Source organism: Taeniopygia guttata, chromosome 2 (assembly GCF_048771995.1).
Source record: "Taeniopygia guttata chromosome 2, bTaeGut7.mat, whole genome shotgun sequence".
NCBI classification, from domain to species: Eukaryota; Metazoa; Chordata; class Aves; order Passeriformes; family Estrildidae; genus Taeniopygia; species Taeniopygia guttata.
In genome coordinates this window covers 151,092,294-151,112,428 of record NC_133026.1, presented here as the reverse complement: position 1 = coordinate 151,112,428, position 20,135 = coordinate 151,092,294, and the positions used below count along the sequence as shown (strand labels likewise).

The window sequence follows — 20,135 nt, the reverse complement described above, 5'->3', positions numbered from 1 at the left end:
CTGATCCCAAAATTCCAACCCTGAGCCCGGAATTCCCAACCCTCAGCACAGAATTCCCAACCCTGATCCCAAATTTCCAGCCCTGATTGGAGAAATCCCAGTCCTGATACCAAAATTCCAGCCCTGATCCCAAAATTCCCAGCCCTGAGCCTGGAATTCCAGCCTTGATCCCAGAATTCCGAACCCTGATCCCAAAGTTCCAGCCCTGATTGGAGAAATCCCAGCCCAGATCCCGAAATCCCAACCCTGAGCCCGGAATTCACAACCCTGAGCCTGAAATTCCCAACCCTGAGCCCGGAATTCTCAACCCTGATCCCAAAATTCCAACCCTGAGCCCGGAATTCCCAACCCTGAGCACGGAATTCCCAACCCTGATCACAAAATTCCCAACCCTGAGCCCAAAATTCCGAACTCTGAGCCCAAAATTCCAACCCTGATCCCGGAATTCCCAACCCTGATTGGAGAAATCCCAGGCCTGATACCAAAATTCCAACTCTGAGCCTGGAATTCCCAACCCTGAGAGTGGAATTCCCAACTCTGAGCCCAAAATTCAGAACCCTGATCCTGGAATTCCGAACTCTGAGCCTGGAATTCTGAACCCTGATCCTGAAATTCCAGCCCTGATCCCAAAATTCCAGCCCTGATCCCGAAATTCCAGCCCTGATCCTGAAATCCCAGCCCTGAGCCCGGAATTCCCAACCCTGATTGGAGAAATCCCAGTCCTGATACCAAAATTCCAACCCTGATCCCAAAATTCCAACCCTGATCCCAGAATTCCCAACCGTGATCCCAAAATTCCAGCCCTGATTCCATAATTCAGAACCCTGATCCCGAAATTCCCAACCCTGATCCCAAAATTCCAGCCCTGATTGGAGAAATTCCAGCCCTGATACCAAAATTCCAGCCCTGATCCCGAAATTCCAACTCTGAGCCTGGAATTCTGAACCCTGATCCTGAAATTCCAGCCCTGATCCCAGAATTCAGAACCTTGATCCCAAAATTCCAGACCCTGAGCCCGAAATTCCAAACTCTGAGCCTGAAATTCCCAACCCTGATCCCCAAATTCCAACACTGAGCATGAAATTCAGAACCCTGATCCTGGAATTCCAAACCCTGATCCCAGAATTCCAGCCCTGATCCCGAAATTCCAGCCCTGAGCCCGGAATTCCAACCCTGAGCCCAAAACTCCAAACCCCGATCCTTCAATTCCAGCCCTGATCATGGAATTCCAAACCCTGATCCCGGAATTCCCAACCTTGATCCCGAAATTCCCAACCCTGATCCCAAAATTCCAACCCTGATCCCAAAATTCCAGCCCTGATTGGAGAAATTCCAGCCCTGATCCCGAAATTCCCAACCTTGAGCCCGGAATTCCAAACCCTGAGCCCAAAATTCCAGCCCTGAACCCAAAATTCCCAACCCTGATCCCAGAATTCCAACCCTGATCCCAGAATTCCAGCCCTGATCCCAGAATTCCAGCCCTGATCCCAAAATTCCCGACCCTGATTGGAGATTTCCCAATCCTGAGCCCGGAATTCCCAACCCTGATCCTGGAATTCCAAACCCTGATCCCAAAATTCCAGCCCTGATTGGAGAAATTCCAACCCTGAACCCAGAATTCCCAACCCTGAGCCCAAAATTCCAGCTCTGATCCCAAAGTTCCCAACCCTGATTGGAGAAATCCCAGTCCTGATCCCAAAATTCCAGCCCTGATCCCAGAATTCCCAACCCTGAGCCCGAAATTCCCAACCCTCAGCACGGAATTCCCGACCCTCAGCAACCAGAATTCCCAACCCTGATCCCGGAATTCCAACCCTGATCCCAAATTTCCAGGCCTGATTGGAGAAATCCCAGCCCAGATCCCGAAATTCCAACCCTGAGCCCGGAATTCCCAACCCTGAGCCCAAAATTCCCAACCCTGATTGGAGAAATCCCAGTCCTGATCCCAAAATTCCAACCCTCAGCCCAAAATTCCAACCCTGATCCCGGAATTCCCAGCCCTGATCCCAAAATTCCAACCCTGAGCCCAGAATTCAGAACCCTGATTCTGGAATTCTGAACCCTGATCCTGCAATTCCCAATCCTGAGTCTGGAATTCCCAACCCTGATCCCGGAATTCCCAACCCTGAGTCTGAAATTCCAAACCTGATCCCAAAGTTCCCAACCCTGATTGGAGAAATCCCAGCCCTGATCCCAAAATTCCAACCCTGAGCCCGAAATTCCAAACCCTGATCCCAAAGTTCCAGCCCTGAGCCCAGAATTCCCAAACCCTGATCCCAAATTTCCAGCCCTGATTGGAGAAATCCCAACCCTGAGCCCGGAATTCCCAACCTTGAGCCCGGAATTCCCGACCCTCAGCCCGGAATTTCCAACCCTCAGCATGGAATTCCCAACCCTGAGCCCGAATTCCCAACCCTGATCCTGAAATTCCCAACCCTGATCCCAAAGTTCCAGCCCTGATCCCAAAATTCCAACCCTGATCCCGGAATTCCCAACCCTCAGCACGGAATTCCCAGCCCTGATTGGAGAAATCCCAGCCCTGAGCCCAGAATTCCAACCCTGATCCCGGAATTCCCAACCTTGATCCCAGAATTCCCAACCCTGAGCCCGGAATTCCCAAACCCTGATCCCAAAATTCCAGCCTGATCCCAAACACCATTCCCAGTTCCCCATTCCCATTCCCAGTTCCCCATTCCCATTCCCAGTTCCCCATTCCCATTCCCAGTTGGAATTCCCGCATTCCCGGCCGGAATTCCCGGATTTTATTCCCGAATTCCGTCTCTCTCACCGTGCTCCGCCAGGATCTCTCCAGTTCATTCCCATTCCCAGTTTCCCATTCCCAGTTTCCCATTCCCAGTTTCCCATTCCCAGTTTCCCATTCCCATTCCCAGTTTCCCATTCCCAGTTTCCCATTCCCATTCCCAGTTGGAATTCCCGCATTCCCAGCTGGAATTCCCGGATTTTATTCCCGAATTCCGTCTCTCCAGCCCATTCCCATTTCCAGTTCCCCATTCCCAGTTTCCCATTCCCAGTTTCCCATTCCCAGTTTCCCATTCCCATTCCCAGTTGGAATTCCCGGATTCCCGGCCGGAATTCCCGGTTTTTATTCCCAAATTTCCAGCTCCATTCTCACCGTGCTCCGCCAGGATCTCCCCAGTTCATTCCCAAATTCCCATTCCCAGTTCCCCATTCCCAAATTCCCAGTTCCCCATTCCCAGTTTTCCATTCCCAGATTCCCATTCCCATTCCCAGTTTCCCATTCCCAGTTAATTCCCAGTTCCCCATTCCCATTCCCAGTTCCCCATTCCCATTCCCAGCAGGAATTCCCGGATTCCCGGCCGGAATTCCCGGATTTTATTCCCAAATTCCGGCTCTCTCACCGTGCTCCGCCAGGATCTCCCCAGTTCATTCCCAAATTCCCATTCCGAGTTTCCCATTCCCATTCCCAGTTTCCCATTCCCATTCCCATTCCCATTTTCCCATCCCCATTCCCAGTTGGAATTCCCAATTCCCGGCCAGAATTCCTGGATTTTATTCCCAAATTCCGCCTCTCCAGCCCATTCCCATTCCCAGTTCCCCATTCCCAGTTCCCAAATTCCCATTCCCAGTTTCCCATTCCCATTCCCAGTTCCCCATTCCCATTCCCAGTAGGAATTCCCGGATTCCCGGCCAGAATTCCCGGATTTTATTCCCAAATTTCGGCTCCTCTCTCACCGTGCTCCGCCAGGATCTCTCCAGTTCATTCCCAAATTCCCATTCCCAATTTCCCATTCCCATTCCCAGTTCCCCATCCCCATTCCCAGTTTCCCATTCCCATTCCCAGTAGGAATTCCCGGATTCCCGGCCGGAATTCCCGGATTTTATTCCCAAATTCCGCCTCTCTCACCGTGCTCCGCCAGGATCCCTCCAGTTCATTCCCAAATTCCCATTCCCAGTTCCCCATTCCCATTCCCATTCCCAATTTCCCATTCCCAGTTTCCCATCCCCATTCCCAGTTGGAATTCCCAGTTAATTCCCAGTTGGAATTCCCGCATTCCCAGTTGGAATTCCCGGATTCCCGTCCGGAATTCCCGGATTTTATTCCCAAATTCCGTCTCTCTCACCGTGCTCCACCAGGATCTCTCCAGTTCATTCCCAAATTCCCATTCCCAGTTTCCCATTCCCAGTTTCCCATTCCCAGTTTCCCATTCCCATTCCCAGTTGGAATTCCCGCATTCCCGGCTGGAATTCCCGGTTTTTATTCCCAAATTCCGGCTCTCTCACCGTGCTCTGCCAGGATCTCTCCAGTTCATTCCCAAATTCCCATTCCCAAATTCCCATTCCCATTCCCAGTTTCCCATTCCCAGTTTCCCATTCCCATTCCCAGTTGGAATTCCCGGATTCCCGGCCGGAATTCCCGGATTTTATTCCCAAATTCCGCCTCTCTCACCGTGCTCCGCCAGGATCTCTCCAGTTCATTCCCATTCCCAATTTCCCATTCCCATTCCCAGTTTCCCATTCCCAGTTCCCCATTCCCATTCCCAGTTAATTCCCAGTTTCCCATTCCCATTCCCAGTTGGAATTCCCAATTCCCGGCTGGAATTCCCAGTTTTTATTCCCAAATTTCCAGCTCCTCTCTCACCGTGCTCTGCCAGGATCTCTCCAGTTCATTCCCAAATTCCCAAATTCCCATTCCCAGTTTCCCATTCCCAGTTTCCCAGCCCCATTCCCAGTAGGAATTCCCGCATTCCCGGCCGGAATTCCCGGATTTTATTCCCAAATTCCGCCTCTCTCACCGTGCTCTGCCAGGATCTCTCCAGTTCATTCCCAAATTCCCATTCCCAGTTCCCCATTCCCATTCCCAGTTTCCCATTCCCAATTCCCCATTCCCATTCCCAGTTTCCCATTCCCAGTTTCCCATCCCCATTCCCAGTTGGAATTCCCGGATTCCCGGCCGGAATTCCCGGTTTTTATTCCCGAATTCCGTCTCTCTCACCGTGCTCCGCCAGGATCTCTCCAGTTCATTCCCAAATTCCCATTCCCAGTTCCCCATTCCCAATTTCCCATTCCCAGTTTCCCATTCCCAGTTTCCCATTCCCAGTTTCCCATTCCCAGTTTCCCAGCCCCATTCCCAGTAGGAATTCCCGCATTCCCGGCCGGAATTCCCGGATTTTATTCCCGAATTCCGTCTCTCCAGTTCATTCCCAAATTCCCAGTTTCCCATTCCCATTCCCAGTTTCCCATTCCCAGTTTCCCATTCCCAGTTAATTCCCAGTTTCCCAGCCCCATTCCCAGTAGGAATTCCCGGATTCCCAGTAGGAATTCCCGGATTCCCGGCCGGAATTCCCGGATTTTATTCCCGAATTTCCGTCTCTCTCACCGTGCTCCGCCAGGATCTCTCCAGCCCATTCCCAAATTCCCATTCCCAGTTTCCCATTCCCAGTTTCCCATTCCCAGTTTCCCATTCCCATTCCCAGTTGGAATTCCCAGTTTCCCAGTTGGAATTCCCGCATTCCCGGCCGGAATTCCCGGTTTTTATTCCCGAATTCCGGTTCTCACCGTGCTCCGCCAGGATCTCCCCGAGCCGGTTGCAGGCTGCCGCTTCCTCGGCCGCGTTCCCGTCCCGCTGCGACTTTTCCTTGGATTTCTCCAGCTCTGACGGACACAATTCCCAAAAAAAAATTAAATTAATGTGGGAAAAATCCATCGGGAATTTGGGAAGGGATGGGTTTTTAAGGGATTTATGGAAATTCCCATTAAAATCTAAGGAATTCCCAAGAAAATCCACAGGGAGTTGTCAAAAAAATCAGGGAATTGTAAAGAAAATCCAGGGAATTCTCAAAAAAAATCCAGAGAATCCTTAAAAAAATCCAAGAAATTTCAAAAAAAAAGTCAGGAAATAAAAAAATATCCAGGGAATTAAAAAAAAAAAAATCCAAGGAATTGCCAAAAAAAAATCCAGGAAATTCCAAAAAAAATCCAGGGAATTGCCAAAAAAATCCAGGAAATTCCCATTAAAATCTAAGAAATCCCTAAAAGGATCCAAGGAATTCCCAAAAAAATCCAAGGAATTGCCAAGAAAATCCAGGAAATTCCATAAAAATTCAAGGAATCCCTAAAAATCCAGGAAATAAAAAAATCCAAGGAATTCCCAAAAAATATAGGGAAATAAAAAAAAAAAAATCCAAGGAATTCCCAAAAAAAACTCAGGGAATTCCATAAAAATCCAAGGGGATTGAGGGATTAAAATGCCACAAATTAAAAATTTAAATATTCATGAGGGGTTTGAGGGATTAAAAAGCTCCAAATTGAAAATTTAAACATTCGTGAGGGGTTTGAGGGATTGAAAAGCTCCAAATTAAAAAATTTAAACATTCGTGAGGGGATTTGGAGCTCCTGGGAAAAATTTAAGGGATTGAAAAGTCCCGAGGTAAAAATTTAAAATATTTAAAATATTCGTGAGGGGATTTGGAGCTCCTGGATGGGGTTTGAGGGATTGAAAAGCCCCAAATTGAAAATTTAAATATTTGTGAGGAATTTCAGGGATTAAAAAGCCCCAAATTAAAAATTTAAACATTCGTGAGGGGTTTGAGGGATTAAAAAGCCCCAAATTGAAAATTTAAACATTCGTGAGGGGATTTGGAGCTCCTGGGAAAAATCTGAGGGATTGAAAAATCCTGGAGTAAAAATTTAAAATATTTTAAATATTCGTGAGGGGATTTGGAGTTTTTGGGAGGGGTTTGAGGGATTGAAAACCCCCGGAGGTAAAATTTAAATATTCATGAGGGGATTTGAGGGATTAAAAAGCTCCAAATTGAAAATTTAAACATTCGTGAGGGGTTTGAGGGATTAAAATGTCCCAAATTAAAAATTTAAATATTCGTGAGGGGATTTGGAGTTTTTGGGAGGGGTTTGAAGCATTGAAAACCCCCAAATTAAAAATTTAAATATTCGTGAGGGGATTTGAGGGATTAAAAAGCCTCAAATTAAAAATTTAAACATTCCTGAGGGGAATTGGAGCTCCTGGGAAAAATTTGAGGGATTGAAAAGTCCAGAGGTGAAAATTTAAAATATTTAAAATATTCGTGAGGGGATTTGGAGTTGCTGGGAGGGGTTTGAGGGATTGAAAAGCCCTGAGATAAAAATTTAAATATTCGTGAGGGGTTTGAGGGATTAAAAAGCCCCAAATTGAAAATTTAAATATTCGTGAGGGGTTTGAGTGATTAAAAAGCCTCAAATTAAAAATTTAAACATTCCTGAGGGGTTTGAGGGATTAAAATGTCCCAAATTAAAAATTTAAACATTCGTGAGGGGTTTGAGGGATTAAAAAGCTCCAAATTGAAAATTTAAACATTCCTGAGGGGAATTGGAGCTTCAGGGAAAAATTTGAGGGATTGAAAAATCCTGAAGTAAAAATTTAAAATATTTTAAATATTCGTGAGGGGATTTGGAGCTCCTGGGAGTGTTTGAGGAATTGAAAAGTCCTGAGGTGAAAATTTAAACATTTGTGAGGGGTTTGAGGGATTAAAAAACCCCAAATTAAAAAATTTAAACATTCGTGAGGGGATTTGGATTTTTTGGGAGGGGTTTGAGGGATTGAAAAGTCCCGAGGTGAAAATTTAAAATATTCGTGAGGGGTTTGAGGGATTAAAAAGCCCCAAATTGAAAATTTAAACATTCCTGAGGGGATTTGGAGTTTTTGGGAGGGGTTTAAAGGATTGAAAAGCCCCAAATTGAAAATTTAAATATTCATGAGGGGTTTGAGGAATTAAAAAGCCCCAAATTGAAAATTTAAACATTCCTGAGGGGTTTGAGGAATTAAAAAGCCCCAAATTAAAAATTTAAACATTCCTGAGGGGTTTGAGGGATTAAAAACCCAAAATTAAAAATTTAGACATTCCTGAGGGGTTTGAGGGATTAAAAAGCCCCAAATTGAAAATTTAAACATTCCTGAGGGGAATTTGGAGCTCATGGGAGGGGTTTGAGGGATTGAAAAATCCTGGAGTAAAAATTTAAAATATTTTAAATATTCGTGAGGGGATTTGGAGTTTTTGGGAGGGTTTGAGGGATTGAAAACCCCCGGGGGTAAAATTGAAATTTTCGTGAGGGGATTTGAGGGATTAAAATGTCCCAAATTGAAAATTTAAACATTCGTGAGGGGTTTGAGGGATTAAAAAGCCCCAGATTGAAAATTTAAATATTTGTGAGGGGTTTCAGGGATTAAAAAGCTCCAAATTGAAAATTTCAACATTCGTGAGGGGATTTGGAGTTTTTGGGAGGGTTTGAGGGATTGAAAAATTCCCAGGTAAAAAAATTTAAATATTTGTGAGGGATTTGAGGGATTAAAATGTCCCAAATTGAAAATTTAAACATTCCTGAGGGGTTTGAGGGATTGAAAAGCCCCAAATTAATATTTAAATATTCGTGAGGGGATTTGGATTTTTTTGGAGGGGTTTGAGGAATTGAAAATCCCCGGGGGTAAAATTGAAATTTTCATGAGGGGATTTGAGGGATTAAAAAGCCTCAAATTGAAAATTTAAACATTCCTGAGGGGTTTGAGGGATTAAAAAGCCCCAAATTAAAAATTTAAATATTTGTGAGGGGATTTGAGGGATTAAAAAGCTCCAAATTGAAAATTTAAACATTCCTGAGGGGATTTGGAGCTCCTGGAAAAAATTTGAGGGATTGAAAAGTCCCGAGGTGAAAATTTAAAATATTTAAAATATTCGTGAGGGGATTTGGAGTTTTTGGGAGGGGTTTGAGGGATTGAAAAGCCCCAAATTGAAAATTTAAACATTCGTGAGGGGTTTGAGGGATTGAAAAGCTCCAAATTGAAAATTTAAACATTCCTGAGGGGTTTGAGGGATTGAAAAGTCTCAAATTGAAAATTTAAATATTCGTGAGGGGATTTTGAGCTCCAGGGAAAAATTTGAGGGATTGAAAAGCCTTAAATTAAAAATTTAAATATTCGTGAGGGGATTTGAGGGATTAAAAATCTCCAAATTAAAAATTTAAATATTCATGAGGGAATTTGAGGGATCAAAAAGCCCCAAATTAAAAATTTAAATATTTGTGAGGGGATTTGAGGGATTAAAAAGCCCCAAATTAAAAATTTAAACATTCCTGAGGGGTTTGAGGGATTAAAAAGCCCCAAATTGAAAATTTAAACATTCCTGAGGGGGTTTGAGGGATTAAAAAGCCCCAAATTGAAAATTTAAATATTCATGAGGGGTTTTGAGGGATTAAAAAGCTCCAAATTAAAATTTAAACATTCGTGAGGGGATTTGGAGCTCCTGGGAAAAATTTGAGGGATTGAAAAGTCCCGAGGTGAAAATTTAAAATATTTAAAATATTCGTGAGGGGATTTGGAGCTCCTGGGAGGGTTTGAGGGTTTGAAAAATCCTGAGGTAAAAATTTAAAATATTCGTGAGGGGTTTGAGGGATTGAAAAGCCCCAAATTAAAAATTTAAATATTCGTGAGGGGAATTTGAGCTCCTGGGAGGGTTTGAGGGATTGAAAAGCCTCAAATTGAAAATTTAAATATTCGTGAGGGGTTTGAGGGATTAAAAAGCTCCAAATTGAAAATTTAAACATTCGTGAGGGGTTTGAGGGATTAAAAAGCCCCAAATTAAAAATTTAAACATTCGTGAGGGGATTTGGAGTTTTTGGGAGGGGTTTGAGGGATTGAAAAGCCTCAAATTGAAAATTTAAACATTTCTGAGGGGTTTGAGGGATTAAAAAGCCCCAAATTGAAAATTTAAACATTCCTGAGGGGAATTTGGAGCCCCGGGAAAAATTTGAGGGATTGAAAAATCCCCGGGGGTAAAATTTAAATATTCGTGAGGGGATTTGAGGGATTAAAATGTCCCAAATTGAAAATTTAAACATTCGTGAGGGGATATGGAGTTTTTAGGAGGTGTTTAAGTGACTGAAAAGTCCCGAGGTGAAAATTTAAAATATTCGTGAGGGGTTTGAGGGATTAAAAAGCTCCAAATTGAAAATTTAAACATTCCTGAGGGGTTTGAGGGATTAAAATGTCCCAAATTGAAAATTTAAACATTCGTGAGGGGTTTGAGAGATTAAAAAGCCCCGAGGTGAAAATGTAAACGTTTCTGAGGGGATTTGGAGTTTTTGGGAGGGGTTTGAGGGATTGACAAGCCCCGAGATGGAAATTTAAACATTCGTGAGGGGATTTGGAGTTTTTAGGAGGGGTTTGACGGATTGAAAAGCCCCGAGATGGAAATTTAAACATTCGTGAGGGGAATTGGAGCTCCTGGGAAAAATATGAAGGATTGAAAAGCCCCAGGGGTAAAATTTAAATATTCGTGAGGGGATTTGGAGCTCCTGGGAGGGGTTTAAGTGACTGAAAAGCCCCGAGATGGAATTTTAAACATTCATGAGGGAATTTGGAGCTCCTGGGAGGGGTTTGAGGGATTGAAAAGCCCCAAATTGGAAATTTAAACTTTCGTGAGGGGATTTTGAGCTCCTGGGAGGGGTTTAAGTGACAGAAAAACCCCAAATTGAAGATTTAACCCCCCTGAGGGCATTTGCACCTCACGGCTGCCTGAGGGACGCAAACCCCGAGGGCAGCGCGGGGCCGCCTGTGGAGGCTCCGGCTCGGGAGGAACTCCCGGAGCTTTGCGGGTGCCCGTTCCCCGTCCCAGCCCCGTTCCAGCCCCTCTCCCGCCCCTCCGGAGCCGTTTTCCCCCCGCTCAGCGCCATTCCAGCCCCGACTCACGGCGGATCTCCCGCGCCGCCTCCGCGCTCAGCGCCTCCGCCATTGCCGCCGCTCGTCCAGACCACGCCTCCCCCGCGCGCTGATTGGCTGAGAGCCGCCGCGTTAACCAATCAGCGCCCGTAGAGACGAAAGCGCACGCTGCTATTGGTTGATAAAGGTGAAGTCCCGCCCCTTTCGTGAGGCGGGAAAAGATCGCGGCGGATCTTCCGCGCTCAGGGCCTCCGCCCTGACCACGCCTCCCCCGCGCGCTGATTGGCTGAGAGCCGCCGTGTTAACCAATCAGCGCCCGGAGAGGCGGGAGGAGACGTTCCTATTGGTCGGTACGGGTGAAGTCCCGCCCCTTTCGTGAGGCGGGAAAAGATCACGGCGGATCTTCCGCGACCGGAGCCTCCGCCCTGACCACGCCTTCCCCGCGCGCTGATTGGCTGAGCGCCGCCGCGTTAACCAATCAGCGCCCGTAGAGACGAAAGCGACGCTGCTATTGGTTGATAAAGGTGAAGTCCCGCCCTTTTCGTGAGGCGGGAAAAGATCACGGCGGATCTTCCGCGATCAGCCCCTCCGCCCTGACCACGCCTCCCCCGCGTGCTGATTGGCTGAGCGCGGCCGCGTTAACCAATCAGCACCCGGAGAGGCGGAACGGGACGTTCCTATTGGTCGGTATAGATAAAGTCCCGCCCCTTTCGTGAGGCGGGAAAAGGCGCTTCCGCCCGGCCCTGGGGTGGTGCGGGGAGGGGGCGCCCCCTGGCGGCTCCCAGTTCATCCCAGTTCATCCCAGTTCATCCCAGTTCAGTCCCAGTGACTCCCAGTAACTCCCAGTGACTCCCAGTGACTCCCAGTTCAGTCCCAGTCCCTCCCAGTCCATCCCAGTTCACTCCCAGTGAGTCCCAGTTCATCCCAGTTACTCCCAGTTCACTCCCAGTTTGCTCCCAGTTCATCCCAGTAACTCCCAGTTCATCCCAGTAACTCCCAGTTCACTTCCAGTAACTCCCAGTGACTCCCAGTTCACTCCCAGTTCATCCCAGTCCATCCCAGTTCATCCCAGTTCAGCCCCAGTTCATCCCAGTTCATCCCAGTCCATTCCCAGTCCATCCCAGTTCATCCCAGTTCATCCCAGTCCATCCCAGTTCATTCCAGTTCAGTCCCAGTAACTCCCAGTTCATCCCAGTAGCTCCCAGTTCAGTCCCAGTAACTCCCAGTTCACTCCCAGTTCAATTCCAGTCCATCCCAGTTCATTTCCAGTAACTCCCAGTTCAGTCCCAGTCCATCCCAGTCCATCCCAGTTCATCCCAGTTCATCCCAGTTCATCCCAGTGACTCCCGGTTCAATCCCAGTCCATCCCAGTCCATCCCAGTCCATCCCAGTCCATCCCAGTCCATCCCAGTGACTCCCAGTTCATCCCAGTCCATCCCAGTCCATCCCAGTTCACTCCCAGTAACTCCCAGTTCAATTCCAGTTCATCCCAGTGGCTCCCTGTTCAGTCCCAGTTCATCCCAGTTCATCCCAGTTCATCCCAGTCCATCCCAGTTCATCCCAGTTCACTCCCAGTTTACTCCCAGTTTACTCCCAGTAACTCCCAGTTCATCCCAGTCCATCCCAGTTCATCCCAGTTCAATTCCAGTTCATCCCAGTGACTCCCAGTTCATCCCAGTTCCTCCCAGTTCAATTCCAGTTCATCCCAGTTCATCCCAGTAACTGCCAGTAACTCCCAGTTCACTTCCAGTAACTCCCAGTAACTCCCAGTCCATCCCAGTCCATCCCAGTCCATCCCAGTCCATCCCAGTTCATCCCAGTTCAGTCCCAGTTCACTCCCAGTCCATCCCAGTCCATCCCAGTTCATCCCAGACCATCCCAGTCCCTCCCAGTCCATCCCAGTTCATCCCAGTTCATCCCAGTAACTCCCAGTTCATCCCTGTTCAGTCCCAGTCCATCCCAGTCCCTCCCAGTAACTCCCAGTTCCATCCCAGTCCATCCCAGTTCACTCCCAGTGCCTCCCAGTGACTCCCAGTTCATCCCAGTTCACTCCCAGTGACTCCCAGTTCATCCCAGTTCATCCCAGTTCAGTCCCAGTAGCTCTCAGTTCACTCCCAGTTTGCTCCCAGTTCATCCCAGTAACTCCCAGTTCAATCCCAGTTCATCCCAGTTCACTCCCAGTGTACTCCCAGTCCATCCCAGTTCATCCCAGTAACTCCGAATTCATCCCAGTCCATTCCCAGTAACTCCCAGTTCATCCCAGTAACTCCCAGTAGCTCCCAGTTCATAACTCCCAGTGACTCCCAGTCCATCCCAGTTCACTCCCAGTTCATCCCAGTCCATTCCAGTTCATCCCAGTAACTCCCAGTCCATCCCAGTCCATCCCAGTTCATCCCAGTTCATCCCAGTTCATCCCAGTTCATCCCAGTTCAGCCCCAGTTCATCCCAGTTCATCCCAGTTCCCTCCGAGTCCATCCCAGTCCATCCCAGTTCATCCCAGTCCATCCCAGTTCATCCCAGTTCAGCCCCAGTTCATCCCAGTTCAGCCCCAGTTTATCCCAGTCCCTCCCAGTTCATTCCCAGTTCAATTCCAGTTCATCCCAGTTCATCCCAGTTCAGTCCCAGTTCACTCCCAGTCCATCCCAGTCCATCCCAGTTCATCCCAGTTCAGTCCCAGTTCAGCCCCAGTTCATCCCAGTAACTCCCAGTTCATCCCAGTAAATCCCAGTTTGCTCCCAGTTCATCCCAGTTCATCCCAGTTCATCCCAGTTCATCCAGGTTCACTCCCAGCAACTCCCAGTCCACTTCCAGTAACTCCCAGTTTATCCCAGTTCATCCCAGTCCATCCCAGTAACTCCCAGTCCATCCCAGTTTACTCCCAGTAACTCCCAGTTCATAACTCCCAGTAACTCCCAGTAACTCCTAGTCCATCCCAGTCCTTCCCAGTCCATCCCAGTCCATCCCAGTTAATCCCAGTAACTCCCAGTTCATCCCAGTCCATCCCAGTTCATCCCAGTCCATCCCAGTTCATCCCAGTCCATCCCAGTCCATCCCAGTTCACTCCCAGTTTGCTCCCAGTTCATCCCAGTCCATCCCAGTAGCTCCCAGTCCATCCCAGTTCATCCCAGTTCACTCCCAGTTCATCCCAGTCCCTCCCAGTATATCCCAGTCCATTCCCAGTCCATCCCAGTCCATCCCAGTTCAGTCCCAGTAACTCCCAGTTCATCCCAGTTCATCCCAGTCCATCCCAGTTCATTCCCAGTCCATCCCAGTCCATCCCAGTCCCTCCCAGTCCATCCCAGTCCATCCCAGTCCATCCCAGTTCCTCCCTTTGACCCAACCCCACCAAAATTTGGGTTCAAATCCCTCAAATTTTAACCAAAATTCTTCAACTTTTGGTTAAAAAAAACCCAAAAATCTCCAAATTTGGGTTGAAAAAAATTCAAATTTCGGTTCAAAACCCCAAAATCACCAAAATCACCCAAAAACCTCCAAATTTTCTCCAAAATCACCCCAAAACCTCCAACTTTTCACTAAAATTGCCAAAAAAACCCAAATTTTCACCAAAATCACCCGAAAATCCCAAATTTTCACCAAAATCACCCCCAAAAATCCAAATTTTCACGAAAATCCCCCAAAACCTCCAAATTTTCACCAAAACCTACAAATTTTCATCAAAACCACCCCAAAATCCCAAATTTTCACCAAAATCACCCCAAAATCCCCAATTTTCACCCAAACCACCCAAAACCTCCAAATTTTCACCAAAACCACCCCAAAATCCCAAATTTTCACCAAAATCACCCCAAACCCCCAAATTTTCACCAAAATCACCCCAAAACCCCCAAATTTTCACCAAAACCCCAAATTTTAACCAAAACCATCCCAAATCCACAAATTTTCAACAAAATCACCCCAAAACCCCAAATTTTCACCAAAATAACCCCAAAACCTCCAAATTTTCACCAAAATACCCCAAAACCTCCAAATTTTCACCAAAATCACAAAAAAAACCCCAAATTTTTCACCAAGATCACTCCAAAAATCCAAATTTTCACCAAAATCACCCCAAACCCCCAAATTTGCACCAAAACCTCCAAATTTTCACCAAAACCACCCCAAACCCCCAAATTTTCACCAAAATCACCCCAAAACCTCCAAATTTCCACCAAAACCTCCAAATTTTCACCAAAATCACCCCAAAAATCCAAATTTTCACCAAAATCATCCAAAAACCTCCAAATTTTCACCAAAATCCCCCAAAATCCCAAATTTTCACCAAAACCCCCAAATTTTCACCAAAATCACCCCAAACACCCAAATTTTCACCAAAATCACCCCAAAACCTCCAAATTTTCACCAAAACGACCCCAAAAATCCAAATTTTCACCAAAATCACCCCAAACCCCCAAATTTTCACCAAAACCTCCAAATTTTCACCAAAATTACCCCAAAACCCCCAGATTTTCACCAAAATCACCAAAAAAAACCCCAAATTTTAACCAAAATCACCCCAAAACCTCCAAATTTTCACCAAAACCTCAAAATTTTCACCAAAATCACCCCAAACCGCCAAATTTTCACTAAAATCACCAAAAAAACCCCAAATTTTCACCAAAACCACCCCAAAACCTTCAAATTTTCACCAAAATCACCCCAAAAATCCGAATTTCCACCAAAATCACCCCAAAATTTCCAAATTTTCACCAAAATCACCCCAAAATCCAAATTTCCACCAAAACCACCCCAAAAATCCAAATTTTCACCAAAATCACCTCAAAACCTCCAAATTTTCACCAAAATTGCCCCAAAATCCCAAATTTTCACCAAAACCTCCAAATTTTCACCAAAATCACCCCAAAACCTCCAAATTTTCACCAAAACCTCCAAATTTTCACCAAAATCACCCCAAAATTTCCAAATTTTCACCAAAACCTTCAAATTTTCACCAAAACCACCCCAAAAAAATCAAAATTTTCACCAAAATCGCCCAAAACCTCCAAATTTTCACCAGAATCACCCCAAAACCTCCAAATTTTCACCAAAACCTCCAAATTTTCACCAAAACACCCCAAAACCTCAAAAGTTTCACAAAACCTCCAAATTTTCACCAAAACCACCCCAAAACCCCCAAATTTTCACCAAAATCACCCCAAAACCTCCAAATTTTAACCAAAATCACCCCAAAACCTCCAAATTTTCACTAAAATCACCTCAAAACCTCAAATTTTCACCAAAATCACCCCAAAACCACCAAATTTTCACTAAAATCACCTCAAACCCCCAAATTTTCACCAAAATCACCCCAAAACCTTCAAATTTTTACGAAAACAACCCCAAACCCTCAAATTTTCACCAAAACCACCCCAAAATCCCAAATTTTCACCAAAATCACCCCAAAACTCCATTTTTTTCACCAAAACCACCCCAAAACCTCCAAATTTTCACCAAAATAATCCCAAAATCCCAAATTTTCATCCAAAACCATCCCAAACCTCCAAATTTTCACCAAAACCACCCCAAAACCTCAAATTTTCACCAAAATCATCCCAAAAATCCAATTTTTCACGAAAATCACCCCAAAAATCCAAATTTTAACCAAAACCTCCAAATTTTCACCAAAATCACCCCAAAATCCCAAATTTTCACCAAAATCACCCCAAAACCTCCAAAATTTCACCAAAATCACTCCAAAAAAATCCAAATTTTCACCAAAATCACCCCAAAACCTCCAAATTTTCACCAAAATCCCCCAAATTTTCACCAAAACCACCCCAAATCCACCAATTTTCAACAAAACCACCCCAAACTCCCAAATTTTAGCCAAAATTGCCCCAAAACCTCCAAAATTTCACCAAAATCACCCCAAAATCTCCAAATTTTAACCAAAATCACCCCAAAACCCCAAATTTTTCACCAAAACCTACAAATTTTGACCAAAATCACCAAAATGTCCAAATTTTCACCAAAACCACCCCAAAATCCCAAATTTTCACCAAGACCACCCCAAAATTCCAAATTTTCACCCAAATCACCCCAAAACTTCCAAATTTTCACCAAAACCTCCAAATTTTGGGTCAAATCCCCCCAATTTTCACCCAAACCCGTCGTAATTTCGGCAAAATCGCCCCCAAAAAACCAAAAAAAATTGGAAAACTCCCCAAATTTTTGGAAAACTCCCCAAATTTTTATTTTCTAATAAAACGAGCGGCGGCCGACGCTCCTCCCCCCAAAATCCCCCAAAATCCTCCAAAATCCCCCAAAATCCTCCAAAATCCCCCAAAATCCTCCAAAATCCTCCAAAATCCCCCAAAATCCTCCCGGCGACGCCGATTTTGCCGAATTCCGTCGTTTTCGGGCGTTTCCGGGTCGGTTCCGAGGTTTCGCCGTCGGTTTTTCGTCGTTTTTTGGTGATTTTGGGTCGGGTCGAGGCGGTTTTGGGTGGGGTCGGAGAAGTTTTGGGTGGGTTTCGCTCGGTTTTGGTGGATTCAAACCAAATTTTGGTGGGTTTTAACCATTTTTGGTGGGTTTTGGTCAATTTTGGTGGTTTTGAGACGTTTCTGGTGGGTTTGGACCAAATTTTGGTGGTTTCAAGACGTTTCTGGTGGATTTGGACCAAATTTTGGTGATTTCAACCAATTTTTGGTGGGTTTAGGTCCATTTTTGGTGGTTTCAAGACGTTTCTGGTGGGTTTGGACCAAATTTTGGTGATTTTGAGACTGTTCCGTTGAGTTTACGCCAATTTTTGGTGGTTTTGAGACGTTTCTGGTGTGTTTTGACCAATTTTTGGTGGTTTTCAACCATTTTTGGTGGGTTTAGGTCCATTTTTGGTGGTTTCAAGACGTTTCCGTTGAGTTTACACCAAATTTTGGTGGTTTCAAGACGTTTCTGGTGGGTTTGGACCAAATTTTGGTGGTTTTAAACCATTTTTGGTGGGTTTAGGTCAATTTTTGGCGGTTTCAAGACGTTTCCATTGGGTTTGGACCAAATTTTGGTGGTTTCGACCAATTTTTGGTGGTTTCAAGATGTTTCCGTTGGGTTTGGACCAAATTTTGGTGGTTTTCAACCATTTTTGGTGGGTTTAGGTCAATTTTTGGTGGTTTCAAGACGTTTCTGTTGAGTTTACGCCAATTTTTGGTGATTTCAAGACGTTTCTGGTGGGTTTGGACCAAATTTTGGTGGTTTTGAGACGTTTCTGGTGGGTTTAGGTCAATTTTTGGTGGTTTCAAGAGTTTTCCGTTGAGTTTACACCAAATTTTGGTGATTTTGAGAATTTCTGTTGAGTTTACGCCAAATTTTGGTGGTTTCAAGAAGTTTCTGGTGGGTTTGGACCAAATTTTGGTGATTTCAACCAATTTTTGGTGGTTTCAAGACTTTTCCATTGAGTTTACGCCAAATTTTGGTGGTTTTGAGATGTTTCTGGTGGGTTTGGACCAAATTTTGATGGTTTCAACCCATTTTTTCCTGGTTTCAACCCACTTTTACCACTTTCAACCCATTTTTTGATGTTTTCAACCCATTTTTTGACAGTTTCAACCCATTTTTACCATTTTCAACCCATTTTTCATGGTTTCAACCCATTTTTTCCTGGTTTCAACCCATTTTTTGATGGTTTCAACCCATTTTTTCCACTTTTAACTCATTTTTTGGGTGGTTTCATCCCATTTTTACCACTTTTAACCCATTTTTTGGTGGTTTCAACCCATTTTTGCCGGTTTTTGATGGTTCCAATCCGATTCCATCCGCTCACCACCAATTTTTGTCTCTTCTCCACCAACTTTCGTCTCTTCTCCACCAATTTTCGTCTTTTCTCCACCAATTTTTGTCTCTTCTCCACCAATTTTTGCCACTTTAAAGCCAATTTTTTAAAGGAAATATTTTTTTGCTTTCACTTCCTTTTCACTACCCCAAACCCACTTTTCACTCTTCCATTTTTTGATGGTTTCAACCCATTTTTTGATGGTTTCAACCCATTTTTACCACTTTCAACCCATTTTTTGATGGTTTCAACCGATTCCAATCCGCTCACCACCAATTTTCGTCTGTCACCGATATTTCTCATTTTTAACCCATTTTTTTGTGGTTTTAACCCATTTTTACCAATTTCAACCCATTTTTTGGACAGTTTCAAACCATTTTAACGTTTTCAATCCATTTTTACCACTTTCAACCCATTTTTTGATGGTTTCAACCCAATTTTACCACTTTTAACCCATTTTTTGGTAGTTTCAACCCATTTTTTGATGGTTTCAACCCATTTTTTCCAGGTTTCAACCCATTTTTACCACTTTTAACCCATTTTTTGATGGTTTCAACCAATTTTTGTAGGTTTAAAGCCATTTTAACCACTTTTAACCCATTTTTTGATGGTTTCAACCCATTTTTTGATGGTTCCAACCCACTTTTACCACTTTTAACCCATTTTTTGATGGTTTCAACCCATTTTTTGATGGTTTTTTAATGGTTTCAACCCATTTTTTGATGGTTTCAACCCATTTTCTCATGGCCTCAACCCATTTTTACCACTTTAAACCCATTTTTTGATGGCTTCAACCCATTTCTACTACTTTTAACCCATTTTTTCATGGCTCCAACCCACTTCTACCACTTCCAACCCATTTTTTGATGGTTTCAACCCATTTCTACCACTTTTAACCCATTTTTGATGGCTTCAACCCACTTTTACCACTTTCAACCCATTTTTTTGGGTGGTTTCATCCCATTTTTGCGACTTCAAAGCCATTTTTGATGGTTTCAACCCATTTTTACCACTTTAAACCCATTTTTTTGGTGGTTTCAACCCATTTTTGATGGTTCCAATCCGATTCCATCTGCTCAACATCAACTTTCGTCTCTTCATGACCAATTTTTGTCTCTTCCCCACCAACTTTCATCTCTTCCAACCCATTTTTTTGGTGATTTCAACCCATTTTTTCCACTTTTAACCCATTTTTTTGGTGGTTTCAACCCATTTCTGCCACTTTAAACCCATTTTTTGCTGCTTTCAACCCACTTTCAACCCATTTTATGATGGTTTCAACCCACTTTTACCACTTTTAACCTATTTTTATCACTTTCAACCCATTTTTTTCTGGTTTCCACCCATTTTTACCACTTTTAACCCATTTTTTTGGTGATTTCAACCCATTTTTGATGGTTCCAATCCGATTCCATCTGCTCAACATCAACTTTCGTCTCTTCATGACCAATTTTTGTCTCTTCCCCACCAACTTTCATCTCTTCCAACCCATTTTTTTGGTGATTTCAACCCATTTTTTCCACTTTTAACCCATTTTTTTGGTGGTTTCAACCCATTTCTGCCACTTTAAACCCATTTTTTGCTGCTTTCAACCCACTTTCAACCCATTTTATGATGGTTTCAACCCACTTTTACCACTTTTAACCTATTTTTATCACTTTCAACCCATTTTTTTCTGGTTTCCACCCA

The 20,135-nt window shown here is 44.6% G+C and overlaps 1 protein-coding gene across 1 annotated transcript in view; it reads right to left on the bottom strand.

Moving 5' to 3' along the window:
• The window catches only part of TONSL (tonsoku like, DNA repair protein), a 94,604-nt gene extending 83,808 nt beyond the window's left edge, over positions 1-10,796 (bottom strand). The window contains exons 1-2 of the mRNA XM_072925104.1: positions 10,718-10,796; positions 5,539-5,634 (exon numbers count right to left, since the gene is read on the bottom strand). Coding sequence (XP_072781205.1) covers positions 5,539-5,634; positions 10,718-10,760 — 139 coding nt within the window. The 5' untranslated portion in view covers positions 10,761-10,796. The remainder of the gene's footprint in view (positions 1-5,538; positions 5,635-10,717) is intronic.
• Positions 10,797-20,135: the final 9,339 nt, after the last annotated feature.